The 25,858-nt window shown below is 41.4% G+C and overlaps 1 protein-coding gene across 2 annotated transcripts in view; it reads right to left on the bottom strand.

The window, feature by feature from the left end:
* Window positions 1-19,292, bottom strand: part of LOC119746346 (1-phosphatidylinositol 4,5-bisphosphate phosphodiesterase beta-4-like) — a 48,993-nt gene extending 29,701 nt beyond the window's left edge. The window contains exons 1-2 of one of the 2 annotated variants that reach the window (XM_038223238.1): window positions 19,081-19,292; window positions 10,102-10,888 (exon numbers count right to left, since the gene is read on the bottom strand). In XM_038223238.1, the coding sequence (XP_038079166.1) occupies window positions 10,102-10,185 (84 nt within the window). In that variant the 5' untranslated portion in view covers window positions 10,186-10,888; window positions 19,081-19,292. Of the gene's footprint in view, window positions 1-10,101; window positions 10,889-18,748; window positions 18,966-19,080 lie in introns of those variants that run through there. The other variant, XM_038223237.1, reaches the window with a different exon arrangement.
* Between the last annotated feature and the right edge of the window lie 6,566 nt (window positions 19,293-25,858).

Here is a 25,858-nt window from a genome sequence, read left to right on the forward strand (position 1 = left end):
GCTTGATTATCTTCAATCAAGGTGCATTACCTGTAACCACGGCAATGTCATGAATCATTGTATTTCTCATACTTCACAGTGAACCCTAGCGCTGCAGGAACGGATTTTCACAGCCACGGAGCTTGGGAGATTCTGGTTAATCTCAGATTTTGAAATACAGTACAAGCCAAGTACGGTATGAGAACAATTACTAATATGTACCAGTAGCCTACCGGGGCCCGGTATACATGTACAAGGGGAAATCAGAGATGCCCATTTACAAACATGTAGGCATATTGGGAATCAATTTTGATTCCGTTCAGAAGTCACGATTCTGTTCAGAATCAATTTCAAATTTACCTGGACTCAAACGATGAGGAAAAACTAAGTGAACCACAAATGTGAAGTAATTAAAGGTGTAAAGGCTGGTTTATATACTGTCACTCATACGGTATGGTCTTCACAATGGGCCAGGTTTAGCCCATTCATTAACCATCCAATTCAATGTATACATTCTGTGCCAAGTAGTCCTTTCAGTCAAAATCAATCAAGTGACTGTTTTCAACAGCTAAGAATTCCCAGCCCACATAAAGCAAGATTGAATAGCCGTGACTGTTCATACATTTTAATACAGCTTTTGATAAGCCAGCCGTGCCCACAACTTGCCTGCTTTAGTCTTTTCATGGTCTGTTGACTGAGTTTGACTAGTCACAGTGCTTGCTAGACATATGATCTGACTGCTGGTGACTAGCCTTTGGTAAAAGTATAACAGGGGAAGGGGATGGAAATTTCGACCATCTGTGACTGTTTAAATAGCAGGAGGGTTAATTGGCATTAAAGGTAATCCTATACGACAGCACTGCCAGGTTCAATGACAGTCAGCGATCGAGTCAGTCAGTAGACCAGCAAACATGTACAGTCATGATTCTGAATCCAAGCTGAAGTTTTTTTCTTGCGTTTAGAGTTGCCTACACCTAATGTGCACAAATCCATCTAGTGTCTTTGCGGGAGGGGAATACTTAATGCGCATTACTGCATGATGGAAATGGCAACACTTAGTGTCTGTCAACAATGGTTACATTTTGCATTTTGACAGCTCCTTGTATTTTTATGCACAGAGTCCTTTACTTACATGTGACACATGCACATTATTAGCAGCCAAGGTTGTTTGAGTCTACATGTGATTAATTTCATAGCACATCACATTGCGTTCACGTTCTAATGAGTGCCAAAAAAATTAATAGTTCTGCTTCCGGTTACCCTACCTACATGTACATGTATGTACCCTATTTTGACAGCCCCTACCATAATTTTTTTGGGGAAAACGAGGGAAAAAACCTGAAAACCATCGGTTAGTATCTTTTACCCTTTATTACACGCTGACACCTCCATATTATCGTACACAACCAAAATTGCCACACACAAAAAAAGAAATTCACAACCTACCCCATTTTCAAATGCCATGTTATCGGAAGCAGAACTATTTTTTTTTTTTTGGCCTAATAATAGTTGTGGCTTCTTACAAAGTGCTAAGGTCTGTCACGTAGTGACGCTCAAGGCACTATACAACAACAAAAAACAAAAAATTTAGGCCAACAAATGCTTAGGCCTATTTAAATCAAACACATATAATTTGAAAATTAACATTAGGTACAAGCCGAAGGGGAGATTGGAGTGGGAATATTGTTGAAAAGCTTACTTGGCATGACTCGGCATTGAATCGAAATCAAGATCCTGGAATATCGTTTCCTTGGAATATACATGTACATTGTACCGGAAGTGTTAAGCACCCTTCTTTAGATTTTGAGCATTTTTGTTGCTTCAAACGAAAAAAATGCACAAATGATAAATGATGTACCCTACCTTTAAAATTTACATCCCCTGGGTAAAAAGGTACATTTCCATCAAGTAAGGCTTTATCTCCTTGTTACAAAGTTAAATTTAAAAAAAAAATTAGAAAATTTCTCTTTCTAGGTTTACGACTAAATAAAGTTTACATCCTCATATCCTTGGCATTTCTCTTTCCATTCCAGAGTCAACCTTGGCAATATCTAGAGTCCAAAAAGGCCTCTAGAGTTCCAGCTCTTACTCCGGTTTCCCCCCATCGGATTTCACTCCCCGGTAAAATGACCCAACCCTTCAGAAGCATTCCCAGGGGAAGGTGACGCCATTGTTGTGGGTTGCGTCCATGATCCCCTCACAGTCAATGAATGAAGTGAAAATGCGTAATGCCATCCCCCCGCCCGGTGCCCCGCACACAAAAGGGGTCTGTACTTGTACGTGTGTGTACACATACACGCGTACGGGAATCGACGCAATAATATTGCCTGCAGATGAAGCGTGAGGGATCGGCTTTTTTTTGTGTCTGGATGGATCACCGTATAAATATAAGGTGACAATGAGAAGTCTGTAATAATTAGAAGTAATTCAATTCTCCAACTTGGGCAACTGGCATGAAAACATCTGATACGTTATACATCGTGTACAGTAGCGTTGTAGACCTTTTTGTGAGTATGACTTTTCATGAAATTAAATTTTGTCAGGTTATCCTTGGATCCAGGGGAAAATGTAAGTCAAAAAAGGTACGCATACATGTGTATGTATACATGTACCTAAATCACCTTCATGTACATTTATTTTAATTTTAGCTAATTAGCTAATTAGCTAAAGAACCGTTACTTTTAACAATTTATAATCTGTAGGTAAAAATGTATTGAGTTGGCCTCATGTGCATAAAACCTGAATTCTAGTGTACATGTAAGTTGGACTGAAGTTCTCCACAAGCACAATAGAATCCCCCAAACAAACAAACATCATAACAAAACAAAACTTAATGAGCAGCAGATGTAACAAAAAAACTTATTGCCAAACCAATAGAAGTTCATTTTGTTTACCTTTTTTTGTTGTAGTTTAGTCACTTAATTTCAAGGGATATTCTGTGAGAAAAAAACACTCGAAATGACTTTATAGAATAACAACACAGAGTTGACAGAAGACCTCTTTCAAATTTATGTATGTAACGTGAGTTACCGTGGAATTGCACATGTACACAGTACATTTGTGCATGGGTACATGTACATGTATGTATCTAGTCCCATATTTTCCCCAATACTTAACCCATTTGCCATAGGATTATTTTTGCCAAAAATTTCGATTTTCAAAAAAAGGCAACATTTTCCAGCCAACATCTGATATACAGCCACACGCCACAAATACTGATTCGCAAGAGTCATTTCAACAGTATTTGTACGATATTTCTTGCCAAAACCTTGAAGGCCGTGCACAGCTGCCAATTCAAGATCAACACACGGTCCGCCTGCACAGACTTCACAGACTGTGTGTGTGTGTACAAAAGACACGAGGGATTAGCATGTTTAGACGTCATCCAGAGGCGAGTCGAGGCAATCTGGACGTCTTAACCTGTCAGCTGTGCCTGTGTATAAAAACAGCCAGTGCGTGTTATCACGTCCTCCGACACAAACTGGTTAAGAGGGAACGATTCAATACATTGATTAATTTTCAGCTCAACTTTGCGTGTATACATGTAGCACATTCATCCAGGAATACATGTAATACGAGGCAGAAGTCAGCGAACCAGCCTGCCTATCCCTGGAGAATACACGGGTATCATAATAACAGGCCTCGCTGCAAGGCTTCCAGATAAACAGTCGGGAAATTAAATCTGATTGAATGGCTTTCATATAATACATTACCCAATGTACAGGCCCAACTTTCGACTTGAAAATATACATGTAGGCCCTAATTCTTCTGAATGATTCCATCTAGTTTGTTTTTGTTTTTTGAAGGACAATAAGTGTTAGACTTGATCCAGTCATTTGGGGTGGAGTGGTTAATGACTTGTGTGTGTGTGAGTTTGTTTCTGCATTCAATAGGGGACGTTGAACAATAGAGGACATATTATAGGGTCCCCAATTCCCGAGAGGTCCCCTATTTCGATTCGTGTACAAAACATAACTAAAAAGTTAAAGTTCAAACAAAAGAGGGGCAATAGGGGTCCCCGATTGCAGGCAAATACATGCTTGAGTGAACGTTATAAACACTGCCTTATGGGGTACCGGAACAATGGGAGGTACCCCACAAGGAATGCCCACCGACTTGCAGCCGGTACTGTTTTGGTACCCCACAAGTTTTTCACGAAATACGTATGTATGGATTTTACTAAAAAAAACTAGGAATTTCCAAGGTGGGTTGATCTGTTGCAAATGAAAGAGTTTTTTAGAAAAGGGATACCGAGGTCCGAATTTCAGCCCAGGAAATTAGTTTTGGTTAAAATAAGAGCATTTTGAAATTAGTGTGTGACATTGCAAAATTTTAGTACACGAGAACAAAGGAAGTACCCCTCTTCTATGCCTGTGTAGCATGGTTAGCACAAAATTAGTGATCGTAAGCATGGAATTCTGTGGTTAGCAGTACTGTAATTTCATTGGTCTTGTATGGCCATGTGTCTAGTCAATACAAATAAATTACCCCATAGCATATTGTACATGTACACTGCATTGCAAACATATATGTGATGCGATCAAGCTAGAAATGAGTCGTTTGTCGACCCTGGTCAAACAATTTTTATTACAGGTTTGAAAAGAGCACAATCTCAGCATTACTGCTGTCAAAACCGCATGCCTGTACCATCTCTAGTTCAAAATTATGGAAATCTGAACACCAACAGATGTGATGAAGTGATTAAAAATAAAAAATCTTGACAAATGACTCATTTAGCTTGATTGCATCATGTTGATCTCGTGTACACGTACATCGCATTGCATCTGGCAGGAAAGCTCATTGTAATCAAAAGGTTACACTGCAGTGACTTAATTACCGGCACTCTTGAATGAGTTAAAAACCTTTATCTTTTTTTACCTATTGGCACAATGATAACAAAACTATTATTAATTGACTGCTGCAATGTGGGATATTGTTTTTAGCACCCTTGGGGCGCAAATATACATACATGCACCATTGGCCGGTGTGCGCAAGAAATGCTTCCATACATTTTCTGTTTGTTTGTGTTTACATTTCCTCCGTATGGGACACGGGTCATCTCTGATGATCATTATTCAGTGCACATCACCGCCTCCTCAATATATGCTCTCCCAGAAATTGGATCAGTAAGTGATATTGAAACCCCTTATTTACTCGGAGGTGTAGGTGTTCATGAAGAAAGGAAGTGATGTGTGAGAGGATTTCCAATTTCTGAAACTCCATCCATTTGTCCCTAAAACTAAGCAATTAACCACACAGGCTGATTTCCAAGTTTTTATTCAATTTTTTTACTAACTGTTATAAAAAGGTAATGGACACCATTTGTAAAAAAAAAAAAGTGTTTTTGCCAATTCAAGGAACAGCTAAAAATAAATTAAGCCTGAAGCAGCTTACTAAATCGAAATTTCAACTAAGTACAGATACATGTATCCTACCTTTTGAGAAAACCATGAAAATACATCTTCCTTTTTCCCAGCCCGAAAGTGTTTGCATTGAAATCGAGATGGTGGTGCTACGCATCATGAGGAAATGATGGGAATTCCTCTTTTCAAAAAAATGACAGTATATTACTGGTAAGCGCAATGATTTCACAGGATTCTCGATCCTATAAGGCCAAACAAAACATACCTTTGGTTTGGGTCACCTGACCGACCCTATTGAAAGCAATAAAAAATGCAACCCCACACAATTTAATTGGTTATTTGGAAAAAAATATTTAAAAAAAAATTGGTCAAAATCGCAGACCGCCAGAACAATTTATAGGCATTTATCGTCAAGTTATGTTTCTTTCTTTCTGTTATTATCCGAAAGAAAACATCGTGGTCTAACATCAGTTTGCGTGTACACTGTACATGTACTTTAAAAATACGTACATGTACGTTGTACCAAGACCGCTTATGTCCTTCATTATGTAATTGTCATTGCAACGCAGTCCAAAGCACGTCTTTTGTGGCTTCCGTTTGGGTTCTCATGCACATGCACGCAAGACTGCAATTTGCTCTAGACATCGGAGAATGAGACATTTTCCAAAAACAAAAAGGAAATTTCTGCCAGTGAAATCTCAAAATGACATTCAGGGAATTCTTTGTGAAAAATCATGGGAAAGTTGACGACTATTTTTCAATTGATCATCCCAAAACACTTTGATTGGGGAACACTTTAAAAAATTAGCCTTGTCTGCATTTTATGTCCCAAAAAGCATAATTACACCGTAGATAACATTTCTTGTTTTAGTAATGCACCTGCAGTTAAAACTTAACACTGTAATAGTTTCACGGTATACATTTCCTCATGATTATTATTTTTTCTTCCCCGGTGAGAAATATGATTCAACAGTCTTGGCCCAGCCATTTGTGAAAAAAAAATTTATTGACATGGACCCAATGGAATTCCCATTAAACGAACCCACCAGAGAGAGATAGCCATGGTACTTTTAAAACCTTCGCGTAGTACTCAGGCATTTCTCAACATGCTTATTCTAGCGAGCAACGGGAGATACAAAAAAACATTCCGCCGACCTGGCTAGAAATGTGTTCTGAATACATTCCGATAATTCCAAACACGTGAGGACTGACAGACTGTTCTTACAAAAGAAACACATTTGTTTGTCTGCACTCTCTTCTGCGCAATGCATCCTATCTGTCACTTAATGGATTAAGACGGAAATGATTGAACAAAATGTACAATTTCTAATTCAATGTAGATTATTTTCTCATTACATTCAGTGAACATGCCCATATAACTCCTCATGTACACGTGCATCCAAATCTGCAGGGAAGCATTATACATGTAGGCGTATAGGCCCTGTATGTAGCATGTCTATGTAAATACATGTGCATGTACATGTGCTCCTTTCTCCTTTCTCGATATTAGAAACGGTGTGTGTACGGGATACGTACACGCTAACCATTTTGCATGGTTATTACATCTGGCGCACTTTTTGCAATATGTGCATTTCACATCAAAGTGTTAAGATATATGGATGTATATAGGTGGCTTTGGTGAAATAATTTTACCGCACAAAATAGTGATACAACTAGCTATTTTTTCTGAGCCGCATAACTGTACATACATGTATGCATACATTATGTACGTATCCTGCACTAATGCTTTTTATGGTAAGACGTGGACATGTAAAGATACTTTGTAAGATATTTTTTGTACGTATGTATATCCAGGCATTTCTTTATGGTGTATGTAACATCATCGATGAATTGAGGACAGGAACCAAATTGAGGACTCCTCGGTTAGAAAACGTGTACAAAACCAATGAGAGCTGTTGCAAAAAAGTTTAAGTACAAACAAAGGAAACGGGAAGAGGAACAAAAGAAAATCCTCGATTTACACCATAAACAAACGTGTGTGTACACTTGCATGTTCAAATGCATATTCCTGTAAAGCAATTGCTCAACATACATTGTAATTTGTACACTACGTACAAATGTATGGGTAGTGTGTTGAGTGGCTTAAAAACATCATGTGTACAAAAAAGATTAAAACCCTGATTTGGGAATTTGAGGGAATTGACCCTCCCACTTCAAACAGTCATTTCCAAAGAGATAGTGTAGCAATGGGATTTCAGTAATCAGATTTTGACACACTAAGCATTCATAATCTGCTGATGGCCATTTACCAAACAAATGCACAGAGCAAGATTGTTACTCCAGGGTTGATCTTGACCACACCCCTTCTAAAAAAAAGGGGTAGATCTACGTACCGGTACATATGTATGAATGCAGGTACCCCCCCCCCCCCCTGTATGTGGTATGACGTGTGTGTGCATTTCATTTGCAATAGTGATCTGCAAGATAACATATTTATATCAACCCAAATGTGACAAAGAACTAAACACCTCCTCTTGTCAATTATCTTGTAATGTTAGATAAATTGCACGGGGTAAACAAAAGCTACGTGTACAAATATAGAAATAGTGCACATATGGTACCGGTACCAGTACATTGTACATGTAGCTACAGCAAAACACCGTAACATGCATTGTATATATAACCCCAACCCTACTAAATTCACGGGACTTAAAGTTATAGTCCATCATTTGCAGCCATCCGAAAAGTAACTGGCGTAATTATTGTTGAAAAACAAACTTGGTTGAAAGATAGTAAGGGAACTAAACTCCCTGTGAAATTATTCTTTCTGGGAAGCTGTCATTTTGAAGTAATCAACGAAAGAAGGCATTTCCAACGGCGATTCTTAAGAAGCACCGTAGGAAAATTTAAATTAGTAGTTCGTTTTGTTATTCAGCGCAGCGCGCACAAGTATTGGAACGACGCACATGCGCGCGCGGTTGTTGTAATTCGTCGGATCAGTGCGCAACGTCGCGTATAGCTGCAATTCAAAACAATTCAAAACATGATTCAGTAACTTTTGATTTGAAATTGAGATCTTAGAATGCTGTTTTTCTCGGAATGTACAGCTGAAGCTTAGCTGAAACTTCATCAGGTTAGTTGCTCAGTATCCTTCATTAGATTTTGAACTCTTTTGTTGCTTCAAACGAACAAAATGCACAAATTACAAATGATGGACTGTAGCTTTAAGAAAATGTCTTTTATCCATGATGTGAATATATGTCAGTCAGTCAGAGGGGGGGGGGGGGGGGGGGAGAGAGGGGTAGCCACCCCAACTGCCCCCCCCCCCCCTTTGGGTACATGTACACTTACATTGTAAGGGATGGAAATATAGACAGCTAGGGTTTAATGGTAAGCTGAAACAAAGGGTTGATATAGTATATTATGAAGTATTTGTACATATTACCACACCTCTCAATCAGTGGCAGAATTAGACCCTTTGTATAATCCACCAGGATTTTAATATTGTGTTTGCCATGGCATAGTCACGGTTCACGCGCTGGCTGTTTAATTATAACCCAGCCAGCCACTCCATGCAATCTATACATCTCACCTAGTTTGGTTCATATTTAATGCGCAATGCAGGTGACTGTGTTCATGCGTCGGTAATAGCGCTTCTCACCGCAACGGTCAGTTGACTTAACAGCAAATGTCAACGTCATACGAAGACGGCAATATTATCTGTGATATTTACATGCACTGAGCCGGCGATATACCCTGATAGATGTACAGATTGTGCGTGCAAAAACTGCATTGTTAAATTTTCCATATAATAATAATTGTGTTTCATTGTGAATTTCATTTACATGTACATGTACATGTAAAATACATGGATATGTGGGAATAATGCCCAAAATATACCACGTTGTACGATGTACTTGGTTGTCACGCACTCAAAACCTTTAACATTACCCAAATGTCTCAATTATGGAGAAACATGTATGTGGCGTTGAACTGCTTCAGGGCACGGAATATCCTGATTGAAACTGGTATATGACCAAACAGCACGATACGTGTACATACATGTATGTGACACTGCACTATAGGGTACAGATAAATGAAGATTTTATACCCTTCAGCACACCACGAAGAGGATGTTTTGTGGGTTTTTTTAAGCTGCAGCCATTTTCGAAGTGTGGGCTTTTTGTTCTACAGGGATACACTTTTACATCAGTAGACCATTGTGCATCCATTGATTCTGCATTAAAGGGCCATTGAAGTGAATATTTCTTGGGAACACATTTTGTGCAACTTTATAATCCTCTTACATGTATGAAAACTATTTGACATCCTTGTTTGGTTAATTTTATTGAAAAGTGTGCTTCTCTAAACATTCAACCGAAAAGGGGCAATTTTGAATTTTTACTTACAACGCATGAATTGTTATTTAAAAAAATACTGCACGGTAAACTTGCGCGATCCCCCTGGCATGCTGGCAGTATTTATACAGTCAGTTAGTAAGCACACTTTTCAATTAACTCATCCAAAATCAATCATATGACCCCTAGATGACCTTTGACCTCAACTGTCTCAAGTCATCTTAAGTCCCTCTACCCAAAGATTATTGTCACCAAGTTTGGTTGAGATTGAAGTCTGACTTTTCATATGACAGCACGAAACAGTTTTTTAACCTAACCAAAATAGAAAACACACATGCACACGGACACACAAAAGGAATACACTATCGCAATATCCCCCTTTCTTTGCTTAAAAGCCAGGGGGGGGGTAGAAATTTGAAAGGGTGTTCTTTGTTACCTACCTCATCATAGCGTTCAAATGTTGCTCCGTGCAGCAGACCGTCCGGTACAGTAATCTGCCACTGGAAGTCATAAAGCTTGGCCATGATGGCAGAGAATGGGTTAGGCAAGGCTCCAGCCCAAACTAACAAAAAAGTCTCTAACACATCAGTTCCCGATTACTCCTGCGCCGCTCAATTTTTTGTTTTTGTTTCAGCGCTGAGGTCGTCAAGACCACTTCGCCTTATCTGCGTCCAAGAGACCCACAATGCAACAAGCTCAGTTCAGTCTGTTGTGTTACGAATTTCCAACACACCGGGTTGACGCGATCCGAAATTCATAGACTATGAATAGCAGATAGCGCCGATTTCAGGTGGAAATCGGAAGAGGTGTCGACCCACACATTTATTTATCTCCCTCTGGCAACCTGCCCTTAAAATAGCCCACGCAGCGAAGGCGGCCTCGGTGGAGTGGATGTCAACTACGGCAAAACCTCAGCAACAGCTTGCGATCTCGTCCATCCCAACGACCTTTAAAACGATCTTGGCCCACAAGAATTTCACTCGTATTCCGGGCCTCCCCCTAAGCCTGACGCATTGATGGGTGTTTATCTCGTCATGGGCTGCCTTGTTGCCTGCTTATGGGTGGGTGGGAGGGGGAGAAAGGAAAGGAAGACGCCAGCTTTCCCTGATGTGAGTCCCGTCTCGTCCTATAGTCCTCCCCGGCGTGAGTTTACTTCTTATTTTTCCTCGCCCCTTCCTGTCCGTCGGGGTTCTTCCCTTCGAGCGACAACAGTTTACCGGAAGTCACCTGCGGAAGAAAAAACAAAACGTCTATTTTTAAAAGTTTTCTGTGAAATGAGGGAAATATACATGCCAAATCAATCTCTTGAGAGTTTATTTTTACAGTGCAGATGTTCTGTTATTACCGGTAGGTTTTGTTATTTATGGGAAACAAGGCTGGAAATGTTAATGGGGTTTAATATGCCCTACCATCAGCTTTGAATTTAAAGGCATCCATATTTATGGGCTTCAGCCATTAACTTGACTCCAGAAAGTCTGGATCTGTCTTGAAATCTGTTCCGTTCCCGACCTTCAAAGATTACAATGATATTTATTTAATTTTCAAATGTTGATACGGACATCATGATTGTTTAAAGGTAGAATGGACCATTTGTCAGTTGTGATTTTTGTTTTTGTTTGAAACAACAAAGGTGCTCAAACTCTAAAGACGGATGCTGAACAACTAACATGATGACAGTTTAGCTCTGTGAATGCTGTATAGTTTAAGAAAGCACAATATCGATTTCAGTTCAAAAACTGCCCTGTCGTATTTTCAATTGCGCCCTCTTGTGACACAATCCCGAAATCAGCATTCGGGACATGATTCTCATTCAGCCGATTGTACATGTGGGTACATGATGTCACACACTGAACCCAAGAATAATAGCAGCCACGCGCTCATGTGCATCGTGTCAACACTTGCACCCATTCACGGATTCACCCAATTACAAACCAAATGGAAATTTCCATTAATGTGTAACTTGACACATCTTTGGAATGGACATTCTTTTATTGTTTTCTTCAAAATAACAGCATGCCAGAAGGAACAATTTCACAGAGATTTTAGTGCCATTACTATCTTTAAACCAAGTAAGAGTTTAACAATAATTTGGTTGGTTACTTTTTTGGATAGCTGCAAATGGTCCACTCTGCCTTTTACTTTTACTTTTGTCAAAAACAAAAGCAAGAATCTTAATTTTATTCAAAGACATCCTTGTTAATGTTATATCATTTTCAAGTCAGAGTATACAAATTTGCTCGACACAAACATCAAGCACCTTTACACCTTGCTTGTGGGGGGGGGGAACTCTCAAAAGGTTCACAGTCGTAAATGTCGTCTTCAAGACATTTCCTCCGGTGAGCATAGATTGAATTGTTCTCCGTGAATACACATTCTCAAAACCACAAAGAGAGACTGCATAATTGTCTGCATATATGCCATTACCATGGACCTGATTGACACTTCAACCGTAAGAAGCCTTTTTAATTTTCCTTTTTTTAAATCACTATACATTAGTTTTTCATGTTCTTCCAAAAAAAAAACGCATCATTGGAAAAAAAAGACATTTCAAAAAACTATTTTGTTAAACTGGTAATGCATAGATGTAAATGTTATGAACGCATAAACAAATTAAAAATGATTGTAGATGAATTGAAATTTTTGTTTCTCGGCTGAACATTTTTAGTATCAACATACCATCTTTGGTACAATGTATCTGACACTAAAAGCAGATAAAAAGGCACTGTTGCAAAATCAAAAGTACACAATTTTCTGAAGTGGTTATAAATAATTGACGGAAAAAAATAACACAGACGCTGATGAAATGCAAATCAAATATTAACATCAAAGATTACCACAATCTATCCTTGATACCTGGTATCAAAAAATACATGTAAACTCAACAGATGTAAATATGCCTAGATTTAGTAACAGACTTCGTGTAGAAACTCTTTCAGTTTCATTTCTACAGACTTGTGCTCTTAAATGTACTACACATTTGCAATTTGGTCATGTATGTCTATATTGGGCCCTAACTTGTCAAACTAAATGTGATGTACATGAAATAATAGATTCAATACGATTTTTAAAAATAATTTTGACATTAGGCCTATGTACAATAATGTACTTGACCTTTTCAAAGCCAATATTCTACATTTGACAAAAGCTTTGATAAAAAAAAAACAGAAACGTTTTATAGTCACTGATCATGTTTTAATCAAAGACATTTTTTCGTTATCAACATCGCTGATTATTCAATCACCACCCTAATCTTTGCCAGACATGTACAAATACATGTACATTCCAAGCAGCCACATGATCACGCATGAAACCAACATACGTATGCACACGTACATGTATGCTGCGCAATCGAAACCGTTAGCCTGAACAATATAAATACCTGCTTAATATAATGCATTGACTCGGTATTTGGGTAATATATTCCAGGTAGGCTGCTGACGTCATATAGCTGGCATGCTGGGCTGCATGCGTTACCGTCTGTACATGTACATTTAGGTAAGCGGAGCACAAAATTCATGCACAAGAGATAGGAGGGGCAGCATGAGTTGAAGATTGTACAATACGATTTCTTTTTCCCACGGCGGTGTGAAACATGCCGTGGGCTTGAGCTGCTTATGTTCATTGGTTGGTGGGTTGGTGGGTGGGTAGCCCCATAAATGTGGCCTATTTACTGGACTTGCTCCGTAAACATAGGCCACACATCCACATGTACAAAAGCGTGTCGCACTTTGCCAAATTTTGATTTTCACATTTAGGCTTAGTTTGAAGGGTTTTTTTGCTTTAGAAGCATACTCACCCTCTTTATAGGCTAATCAGAAAGTGCTGCCTTTTTCAGATGTCTAATTTTTGTGAAATTTCATGTTGAGATTTTGATACGCAAACGTGTAAAAATGAATCTGGAAATTTCACGAAAAATATACATCTGAAAAAGGCAGCACTTTCTGATTAGCCTATAAAGAGGGTGAGTATGCTTCTAAAGCAAAAAAAACCTACAAACTAAGCCTAAATGCGAAAATCAAAATTTGGCAAAGTGCGACACGTTTTTGTACATGTGGATGTGTGGCCTATGTTTACGGAGGCAGTCCAGTAAATAGGCCACATTTATGGGGCTAGTCGGTGGGTGGGTTGGTTGGTGGACACTTTACTCGGGGTGTATTATACTGTTCCATGTAACGCGTGTATCACAGCTTTGCCAGTGAGTTTCTATGGAATACCTGCAGTTTTGTGACACTGATGAGCGCATGCGTCTAATTTGCATATTAGATCACGCCCCATTGCCTGGCAAAATTCGCGGTTGAACGGTTCGTTGAACCGTCGTGGGTTGTACCACTTGGTACTTGTTGATCTTGTTTCTGTGAAATATTACGTAAGAAGTAAAACGGTTGTATTGTGGAGGGCTGCTCCGATCTCTAGTCTGTCCACCTTAGGGTTTCTGGTTCCCAGACAATGATTTTGTTTTTCTTGAGGGAGCTTTATTGGTTACCTCTGGGGAAATGTCATGTAATCTGATAACTGTAATGCAATCGTGATAATAAATATCTTTATCAAAAAAAAGCACAGGATGTGTTTCAGTGTATCGTTTCAACACACATGAAAAAAATAATGATGAATTGCATTGGGCCAAGGGACTCCAAAGAAAAAAAAAAGGAACATTCAGTAAATGTACATTTTTAACAAATTACAGAAACTTATGTTACCGTATCATTATTATCGTGTGAAGTTGGGTTGACACAAAATAACTCGGGGTCATGGAAAATAATCGGTGAAGAAATGCAGAATTTTTCCTTTGACTTTAACAATGTGTATTTGTATTTTTTTATAATCTGAATTTATGAATGAATTAATATTTGACGATGCAATGTCACATGTTCACATACTGGACATGAACATCTGTTAGGCAAAAAAAAAAAGTCTCCAGTTTCTGGTATGGAGCTTGCCCAAAAAGTGGTGCGGCGACGTGGCTTTTTTTTTTTTTTTACCTGATTTTTTTGCTTCAAATGTCGGCTGATGACTGCAAATGGTGCCCGACTAAACTTAGTGCAAATATATGGGAGTCCAGAGAGGCCACATAAAGCTTATTCTCGACCATAACCCAATCTAAAACACGTTAAAATTGTGCAGCAGCAGGATTCCAGTCAAACCAGTGAGTTTGGCGGTTTTGAGACATCATCTTTCATTGAAAAAAAACGTTTTCATTTTGCCGACGCGCATGGCTACGGCGAAGCGCACGCATACCAGAAACCGGAGACTTTTTTTTTTGGCCTTACAACATAAGGGGGTACATATAAGAAAATCAAACGAGGAATCCCCTTTATATTAAGCACGTAAGGCCAGAAAGAAAATGTGTGTTTATGGTAACACCCTAAAAATTATCCAGGTAGTTGGGCAGAACAATAACTTCCTTTGGACTTTTGTTATGCTTTCTCTGGGTCTTTCAATGTACATGTACTTTGTTTACTTTAAAAGCTGTATTGTGTTTAATTGTTTTCTTAACTAAGGCCAAAAAAAAAAAATACTCGGTCTCTGGTCAGCGCGCGCGTTGATTTTAATCATGTGCGTCAACCTTTTTTTTCCTTCAAATTAACACGGAAGCTACAACAGCGTCCTCTATTGCCGCGCCTCCTCAAATTTTGGTACCAAGGAGCACCAAGGAATGGGAAATTGCACCAAGGCAAATGATAAAGGCACCAAGGCAAATTATGGAGGACACCATTGTATAGGCCTAATGAGGACACAAAAAAGCAAAATAGTACCCACCTTGTCTGTACAATACAAGCTTGAAAATAAAAAAGCCACCCAAAAAAAAAAAAAACGCGTTGCCGCATCAATTCCGTAACTTCGGTCTGACCAGAGACCGACTATTTTTTTTTTTTGGCCTAATAAACACACACACACAAAAATCGGGAAGACTTTTTTAATTTTCAAAAATCTACTGAAAATTTTTTGCCAAATGTGGCAATACAAACTTCAAAACTTCAAACTTCAAAATTTCGAATTTCTCACTTATTTTGATGTACATACCGGTACTGTGTATTTTTGTGTATGTATGTACAGTACGTGTATGTATGCATAGTGTAATATGTGGGTGCATGAACACACATTTCATTTCCCAAATGAAATTACTGCCTAACATGTGCATACATCTACCGCGTTTGTCCAAACAAAAACTGCGCTCAGTCACATTTTGAGTACATGTAAGTGCATTCTAGTTCAGCAGAAGAAACTGACACTCTGCACATGACATGATCGCTCAACAATTCATGTGCTAAATAATTTTGTCCGAGCAGTGTTTGTGTAAAAGGGGCACTAGGTCCTGAAATCCCCCAAAATGTTATGTTTTGGATTGTTTACTTCGCCTATTTCCAACATCCGGTTGAAAGGAAACCAACCTAAATGTCTTACCGTTCCCGAGAAAAGACAAAAAAAAACCCGGTTGTTTACATCGGACATGACGGAGTAGGAATACGTTTTTCGTGTCGTTCTCAGTGTACGATATATACGTTGTGTGTCTCGGGAACAGCGGTGACCAATCGCCAATGCAAAAAAAAGTGGTTTCTTCACCGTCCGCTAAAGGCGAACACTTTACGAGTGAAATCACAACTAGCGTCCAAACAGCCCGAATTTATGGGGTCGCAAAAGTGGACCCTGAAATTCGTTCTCGCACGCATAGGCCTAATACAGGATTTACACAAAAACGCCCAGTTTTGAAAGGATAGTTGTGTGGATGGTTATATCCTACTTTTAAATGTAATTTCCGATTAACATCATCTCGTTCAAAGCGCGTTTTGTAGCCCAATTGGGCTGTTCCAGGACCTAGATTCCCTTTAAGTTTCACCAAATGATCACAGTAACTGCTAATGTACACATACATACTATGTACTTTATGCCATATAGTGAATAGTCGTTGTCCACGTACTACATATGTGATTCCTTTAAAAGTCAAGTACACGAAACCCATGAACGAATCAGTGTTATTTGTTTAACACAGTTTCTGCTTTTGATACCTTATCAGCGGCTTTTGTCCCAATAAACAATTGTGCATGACGCGTGGGAAACGGTCCAAACACATGTTTTAAGGATTCTGAACTTCCCATTATTTTGTAATACAAATCACTTTGAGTTTCTTTTTTGGGGGGGGGGGTTGGGGTTGGGGGGGGGAGAGGGGATTTCCAATTAGTGTACATAATTGAGTACATGTACATGTATGTGTTTCAATGTGGTTAAATGGAATCAATCCATGATTACTCAAAGATTCCAATCCAATCAATGATCAACAACAGAAAACATCTACTCCACAAAATCTGCCACCTTTTCTATCAGTGGAATAACTATGGGAAGGGGAGACACAGGGCACAGCCCCCCCCCCCACCCTACCAGTCACCCCCCCCCCCCCCACCCCCACCCCACAAGAGCTTTTCCAAAAAATTAAATTTTTCATTTAGAACACATGGAAACATGTTCATTACATGATGTAGTTGCATGTAGTACATTTGCAGGTACTTAAAATGTTGTACAGGGTCTGAAATTCTGAGCAAATATTACTCAGATATGAAGTGAGCGTGAACAACCCAATCAAATTTAAACCAATACATGTACAGACATGCAATACATGTGTTCTGTACCATTTATATCCTGGTGGCCGCGTGTTTCATTCAGCATTATTCTGATATAATGAAAACTGGATGCAAATTATGCAGAAATGTAACAAATCCACAGTAAACAGCTGAGGAAATATTACATTTGTGGACAATAGCACACAAAACAAACAATTGTAGTTGGTTTTTATACTTTGCAATTTTCAGACAAAATTGTAGCTTTCCAAGACTTTCAAGTTTTTACCACCCAAAAAAAAACAGTCAACCAATTTTTCATTTTTCTTATTTTGTGAATCATTCTATAGATTCACAAAATAGACAGAAATCCCTATTTTTCATTTAATAGAGACATTTCCTGATAAAATAACAGGGAAGTAGATAAGGCCAAAAAAAAAAATAGTTATGCTTCCGGTTTCCCTACCTACCCTATTCTGACAACCCCTACCCTAATTTTTTAATGGCAAAAATGAGAACAAAACACCCAAAACCATCAAATTCTACCTTTTACCCTTGACTACACGCAGACGCCTCCATATGATTGTACACAAAACAAATTGGCAAATAAAAACCACAAACTCACTACCTACCTACCCTATTTTCGAATGCCATGTAATTGGAAGCAGGATCAAATTTTTTTGGGCCTAAGTACAAACAAGTTGCCGAGCACTCGTTGATGCATGACATACATGTATCGCTTTTTTTAAATGGGACTTTTTTTCTCTTTTTCGGTAATTTTGCTGCTGCAACATTTATTAGGAAAAAAAGGCATCACTTTTTCATTACTTTTTCATAAGAGAATGAAAACTCACTCTCATGTTTTGAACTCACCTAAAACAGCTGATGTGGACCAAATTTAATTTCTATTTCTGATTCACGGCTCTGAAGGATTTTCTTTTAAGTATTAAAGTCTGCGTACCATTTGACAACTGAATATTCATTCACTCATACAAAAAAAAACACATTTAAAACAAAAATTGGAAATGTAACCTAATTTTAAAATAAGCTTCAATAATGATCTCATCAATGCATGCACTGAGTGACATCATCCTGAACTGTTTGAACAAGTCATACATGTGAGGCTATAGTCAGTATTGTCATCTTGCACCCACACAAAAATGTCAACGTAACAAAAACACGCACACAAAAATGTCAGTGAACTAAATTTAAATCTGGAGATGATCTGCACGGTAGGCAGTGATATTATCTGCATATATTATTATTTACATGTAAAACTGTTAGGCATTACAATTCAGTTTTTATTTTTTTATTTGTTTTACATTTTCCTAAAATCAAATGAACAAGTCAGATCATTATAATTTGAAGTTTATAAAACATGTTGTTTGCCAGTAAATATGGAATTAAGTCATGTTATGTAACTTTGCAATTTTATAGAAATATTCAACAAATTCCAAAACACATGCCATTCCTCTCCTTGTTGCAGAGTGTACTTCAACTTCAAGTTCAACAAACATGAACAATAACATACATTTACCTTCCTACGTTTCCTGTTGCTGTACCGGTAGGCCTAATCCATTTTCTCTTAAGTACGACTCCAGTTCCAATTCGCAAATTTCCCTGAATACAAAACGATCTCAGCGTCCGAGAAAATGTTCGAGTGACAGTAGGAAAACAAAATTCCAGAGAGCGGCCCAAATTTTACCCAGACTGAGCCAGGCAGAGCAACCTGGGGCGGCAAGGATTGGAGGGGATATGGATACGCAGCCTGCGTAAGCAGACGTGAGCAACAATCTTTCTACCCGTCTAGCCTGGGTCAAAGATAATTTTGTTTTATCTCTGAAATGGCAGCATCACCATATCACTCACCGGTGGAGGGAGAATGGGAAAAATCTGGACGATGATGACGCTAGCATCGGCAAACGCCTCCTCTTTTTCGCTCCCTGTATCTCGGGTTAATTTATCGATTCAGCTTAGCCCAGCGTCCACAGAAACCGGTGTACTACCTGGACTTCTTTTATCTCCCACATGTGGACTATCTATCAGAGTCTGGGGATGTTTTGGTCAGGGGTACCAGACGGGGGCTCATCGATTTTGTTCGTCGGGGGAAAAAAAGAGGTGTGCGCTGAAAGCCGGCAGCGATAGCGCCACCTTGCGTTGAAAAGCTGCAACACGAAAGAGACGAACACGATTTTCGCTCGTACCGTACCCCCGCCCTTTGTGAAAGTTGTGTTCATATCATCCATCTTTTGTGGCGTCAATAATTATATTTTATCAGGCCTACGTATCTGGTTTCTCCTTTGGGCGAGAATAGCACGTTGTCGACAGTTTGCCCAATAAAATAGACACGCAATATGGTGATGATTTTTTTCCCGAGCCACATGCGTCTCCTCGGCCTCATAACCGCATTTTTGTTCTCACCCATCAGACATGTGATTTCAGGGGCGGATCCTGGACGTTTTGCATGGGGGGGGAGGGGTCATCGGCAAATCAATGCTGAAATTTAGGTGGGGGGGGGGGGTCCGTACCATGCTTTCAATGGGAGCACTGTTCAAATCCGACGATCATAAACACTACAATTACAGAATAGTGTGCAAATGCCCCCGTACCCCAGCTGGCTCAGTCCGAATGTTGTGCACAGGACGTGGACATTTTTACCATTGTCATCATCTTTTCGAGTGTCCAAGCAGCGCGGGGGGGGGGGGGGGGGGGTGGCCTCACATTGTGTTCAATATTTCTGTGAAAAAAATAATTGAGTCAGATTTGGGGGGTCGAACCCCCCCCCCCCCCCCCCCCCCCGATCTGCGCCTGAATCTAATGCGATAATTGGTGGAGGGAATTAAGCTGAAAATAATTGCATTATGTAATAATATCGATTATTAGTTTTCCTCAAAATATATACCGACGGAATGAAATTACATTTAAAATTGCTACTGGTTGCATATGCATCCAACAGGTGTCACATCAAGAGCTGATCACTGTAAATAGATTCAACTTTGATAGAGTCAGTTCGAAACCCTATTGTGGTATAGCTTCGACAATTTCCCCCTTTTCTTTAAAAGCTTTGCTTTTCACAAGTTCAACTATGGACATTGATAATTATGTGCCAATCAGAAAAACAAGGTTTTTGTACAAAATAAACATAAAAGTTACAACTGAAAAGGCACTTTATTGTTATACACCCGTTAACGCTAAAAAGCACGGTAACTATTTATGGGACTTTGATTTTCTCCGGTTGCCAATTTTCCTTTGGGGCATCTGGGGAGGGGGGGGGGGGGGCTCCCGCCGTTCGATCGAAAAAGAGATGGCCACTTTTCGCCTGCCAGGGAAAATCTGCTTTTTGGGTAGTAAAACAAAAACAAAAACAAACAAACAAACCAACACCCCCAACACACACACTCACGCTTACATAGGCATAGAAGTGGGGTGCTTCCTTTGTTCTCGTGTACTAAAATTTTGCAACGTCGCACACATTATGTCAAAATGCTCTTTTTTAACCATAGTTAATTTCCTGGGCTGAAATTCGGACTGGATATCCCTTTTTTAAAACTCTTCCATTCGCGACTGATCAACCCACCTTGGAAATTCCTAGTTTTTGAGTAAAATCCTTATATCTTTATATCTCTTTGAAAAACTTGTGGGGTACCAAAACGGTACCCTGCAAGTAGGTGGGCATTCTTTATGGGGTACCTCCCATTGTTCCGGTACCCCACAAGGCAGTGTTTGTACACGCACGCCCACACACACACCCGATCACCCCCGCACACCCACAAAGAATTCATTTTGATTTCTGCTGCAGAAAGCAAATGTCCACCTTTCGTCCGCTATAAATCTTGAATTCTTCTATAGGCCTTTCTTTTGTTTGTAAACATTGGCGCCATTTTGTATGGGCTGCCGTAAGCGCATAATTTGAAGCTGTGGTTGGCAACATATTTTTTTTCCAAAAAAGTCCTCATAACGCCATCAACACATAGTAAAAAGGCATATGTGGGAATTACTTTTGTAGCTTTGTTGAAAATGTATTTTCAAGTATCAAATAATATTTTGGTGATCTGTTACAACTCTTTTTCATTTTTGCAGTGTTGGACCTTCCATAGTTTTGCAGACCTTGGTTGGCAAAAATGCAGTTTGTCAACTAAGCGCAGAAAGGTATTGTGGCGGGAATATCTGTGACCCGATCCGTAGTCCCTATACCCAGACAACCTAGCTTAGGATCAGTATCCCAGCAGCCGGGAATGCAGGCCCGTTTGGATGGAAATATACCGCCCTATACGCGTAGCAGCACTCACCCATGCCCCTCAACCTCAAAGATGAACAAGGACAGACAATTAAGTACACAACAGTCAATGACCTCAATTACTGCTTGATTTATTTACACAGAATCAATGTCATATGATGGACCTCTCGTTAAATTATAATGTTAGCCTCTAATAAGTGATTGGTCTCCGAGCCTCTCAATTATCTCTGTAGGGGTAGCCTCGCATTTAGCCGCTACGGTAAGGCAGTGCTGGGCAGCACGGCGATGCCTGGCTGGGGATAGCCTCTGAATCCCGGGTAAGAACCGTACGCCTCTAGCGTTCCTGTGCGCCTCCACTCTCCCGCCCTCGACCGTTTCCAGTCGCAATCCTTCCTCGAGGCGGCGGGTAGATGAGCGCGCCCTTCCGGCTCCGTCACGTTACAATCGGCAGATCGCTGTATGTCGCTCCGCCTCCAGTAGCCTCCGCGGACTCCGTGCCTCCTTATGCCAGCCCGACTTCACCGCACCACCCAGCACACGCCCGTCAGCGCGCGCAAGCTAATTTGCCTACCGTCTCTTCCCCGTAGATGATCTCGGCGTACGCTCGGAAGGTTGTGTCTGAGATAAGCCTAATTTGTGACTGCGTGTGTCTGAGCTGTGTCTACCTGAGCTGAGTCTGTCTCGCAACTGCTCCGGGGCCTTATATAGGGCCCACAGCCGCGAGCGCGCCCTCTCTAGACTACGCTGCTATAGTAATTTGCGCCACAAAGCCTCCTTCTTAGCATGAACGTCCTCGTTCATAACAGCTAAAGACCTGATATTCAAAAGCAAATTACTCAAAACTTTCTTATCAAAGCTTTTAATCTAAACAACGAAAAGGTCCATAACTTCAACACGTCGGCGCCTCTTTATACATGCGCCTCATAACAGAATCATAGTTAACTTTATAAAACTCTGAGAAAACTTTATAGAAAACTTTATAAACTTTTAAGAAACTTTAAGAAAACTTATATAAAGGTTAGGCGAGCCCTCAAATTAGAATCCCTCCCCGGACCGTTCGGGGTTGAGCCCGCCCAGTATGTTGAAGGGATTGGGACCTTGCATGGAACCGATCGGCCTGGATTAACTCCACCAGGCTTCTGCACCATGGCTCTGGCTCATCACAAAGGAACCAATTTGCGACGCGCTAATCCCCCAGTAGGCAACAATGACTGTGATGAGCTTCATAGAAGTTGCCGCTGGTAATCCCAGCGGGCCGAATAATCCTCCAACAATGGCCAGACTTCAATTTATGTTGCCTATTGTGAAACCCTGAGTCACCAGTTTGGACCGATTGGGGCGTCACGCTTCAGTGACCGGGTGGCTTCTGGCTTCATACCGATTGGGGTGAAAGAAATTAGCATACCGGACCCGGTACCCGAACGGTCTGTTATCTGATTGCTCGCCTTATAGAAAACTCTGTATAAACTTAAGAAATGATGGCTTAGAGAAACGAGCCTAACTCATAGGAACCCGTACGAAACATGTTGCCTCTGTGATCTCTCGGTTGCGCTGTTACTTCTTGCGGAAATCTTGGTCGAACTGGACATCGTACACCCTCTCCAACAGCTGCTCACGAACTTTCACACCCTCCTTGTACTCGAGGGTGGTCGACACCTCCTTCACTCGGGTAACCCTGCCCCTCAGTACCTCTTCCAGGGATGTCACGTGGATTGGGCGCAGATCCTCTCGGATGTGCGCAGCTGCTCCGTTGTTGGGTGCTGCCTCAGCCGCCTCATGTTGTTGCAACTCTTCCGCCTCCTCTTCACTGCTCTCCACGTGGTCCTGCTGGGCCATAAGGAGCATCCCCCGAGGCTTACCACCAAGTGGCTTACGCACTGGGGCTGGCACATCTTCTTCTAGCAAGGACAAAGAGGCCGGTGACAAAGACAGTCCTCCACTCGCCTCCGGTCCTACAATCGAGAGATCCAGGGGGCCTCCTTGAGTGATTGTACTCTGCTTAGCGGACTTCCGCTTGGCTGGCGGTTCCTCCTGTGCCTCTGGCTCACTTTGAGTCAGTCGCTTCTCTCCCCGTGGTTGTTCGTCGACGTCGTCTTCCTGATGGAGTATACGTAGGGCCTCTGCCCACGTCTCAGCATCTCCAAGATCCTTCACCTTCCGTCCCTCTGGTCTCTTCACCACCATCCGTCTGGTCTCCTTTGCCGCTTTTTCTCCCTCTTCCGAACGTCGCCGCTGCGCCCGCTCTCTCTCAGTCTCCAAGGGGAGAAGATCCACCTCATGGATGTGGGCCTCGTGATTCTGACGGTAGTGTCTTCGCAAGTTATCCTTCCTCGTACTCTTGAAGGGACACCGTACGCACCAAGCGAAGATCTGAGACGGGCCATGACCCACCTGTCTATGTCGGGCCAGGCTGGTCCTATGCTGAAACGTCAGTGAGCACTCTTCACATTGGAACTTTTTCTTTTCCTGCTCCTTCATTGTGTTTAGTCGTCGTCACCTAATAAGTAAACAATAAAAACAAATTGATAAGTTACTGATTTTGTACAGAATTATATACTGCCTAACGGAAACGCAGAGGTAGCCTCCTTTCCCTCCGTGGGTTTCTTCGATTCTGGCTTACAGGATCATTCTCCGTGTCCTGCATAGTCTCTGTAATTCCGTCTCCGTCAATGCTCCCTATGTCAAGTACTGGGTCAGTTTGTGTGTCCTCCTCTACACCTCTGTCAGGAATCGTTTCCTCGTCACTCCTCTGGTGATGCCTCCCTGCAGGCGATCGCTCCTGATCCACATGAGGCGGAGTTTCAGTGACTTGTCTCGGAGGTTCTGTTTGCCAAGACTCGATAGGAGTGCCTTTGTAAGGCTTCAGTCTATCGAAATGAACCACGAGCATTTTTCCTCTGGGTTTGTCTTGTATCCTGTAGTTTACGTCTGACAGCTTCCTTATGATGAGGTACGGCCCTTCCCATCTTGAAACTAACTTCTGGGAGGCCCCTTTCTTCCTTGCATGGTTATACAACCAGACGAAGTCACCTTCATTATAACCTGCACCCTCAACTCGTCTGTCATACGACAACTTTTGGCGTCTAGCACTAGTCTTGGTTTGTTCTCTGGCTCGCTCGTGGGCCTTTTGCATCCTCCTGCGCAACTCCTCCCCATAGTCTGTCTTTGGTTCCATGGCCTCGTCATCAGGAGGAGGCGCTTCTATAGTAAGGTCCACCGGCAGCATAACCTCCCTGCCCAACATGAGCATGTTCGGAGTCTCGCCTGTTGATTCTTGTGGTACCGATCTGTATGCGAATGTAGCAAAGGGGAGTTGCTGGTCCCAGTCTCTCTGGTTACGATGGGGGTCTAGCATCATCGCCACCGTATCGATAAGTGTTTTGTTATACCGCTCCACTAATCCATCTGATTTGGGGTTGTAGGCAACCGTGCGAGTTTTCTGAATGCCTAGTATTTGACACATCTCGGCGAAGACGTCCGCCTCGAAGTTGCGACCCTGATCTGAGTGCAATTCCTTTGGTACGCCATATCGGCAAACGAAATTCTCTACAAATGCCTTGGCTACCGTCTCGGCTGTACTGTCGGGGAGGGCGTAAGCCTCCATCCACTTGGTGAAGTAGTCGGCTATAACTAGCACCCATTTGTTGCCTCTCTCCGTCTCCGGCATTGGGCCGACGAGATCCAACGCCACCCTTTCCATCGGAGCGCCGATTCGGTACTGTCTGAGTGGTGCACGCCTCTTCCGAGCAGGCGACTTTCGTTTAGCACAGATATTGCATTTCCTGCACCAGGCTCTCACGTCCGCCGCCATTCCAGACCAGTAATATCTCAACCTCAACTTGGCAAGTGTGCGACTGATTCCAAAGTGTCCTCCGGTCTTCCCTCCATGCAACTCATCCATCTTCGCCTCTCGAAGGCCGACTGGGAGGACTATCTGCCACTTTACCTCCCTACCGTCGTTCGATTCCCATCGCCGACATAACACTGACTGTCTCATCTCTAGTTGGTCCCATTGCGACCAATAAACTTTGACTGCAGTTGCACGGGAGAACATGCTCTTCTAATCTGGCCTCTGACCTGACTCCTCTTTCTCAAGTACTACCCAGGCAATGGAGGGGTCTTTCAGCTGACCCTCCCGCAATTCGTCTGTGGTAACGTTTGGCTCGGCAACAACCACTCTCACATCCGCCGGCATAGGTGCCTCTACAGTATCGTCGTCCACTCGTCCACACTGCTTGCACGGTCGACGTGACAGGCCGTCTGCATTTCCATGTTTCTTCCCAGGGCGATGAACTATTTCATAGTTGTACTGCCCAAGCACCTCCAGCCATCGAGCGATCTGCCCCTCTGGGTTCTTAAAAGTGACTAACCACTTTAATGCCGCATGGTCCGTTCGTACAGTTATCTCTT

Source organism: Patiria miniata, unplaced genomic scaffold, assembly GCF_015706575.1.
Source record: "Patiria miniata isolate m_02_andy unplaced genomic scaffold, ASM1570657v1 HiC_scaffold_7, whole genome shotgun sequence".
NCBI classification, from domain to species: domain Eukaryota; kingdom Metazoa; phylum Echinodermata; class Asteroidea; order Valvatida; family Asterinidae; genus Patiria; species Patiria miniata.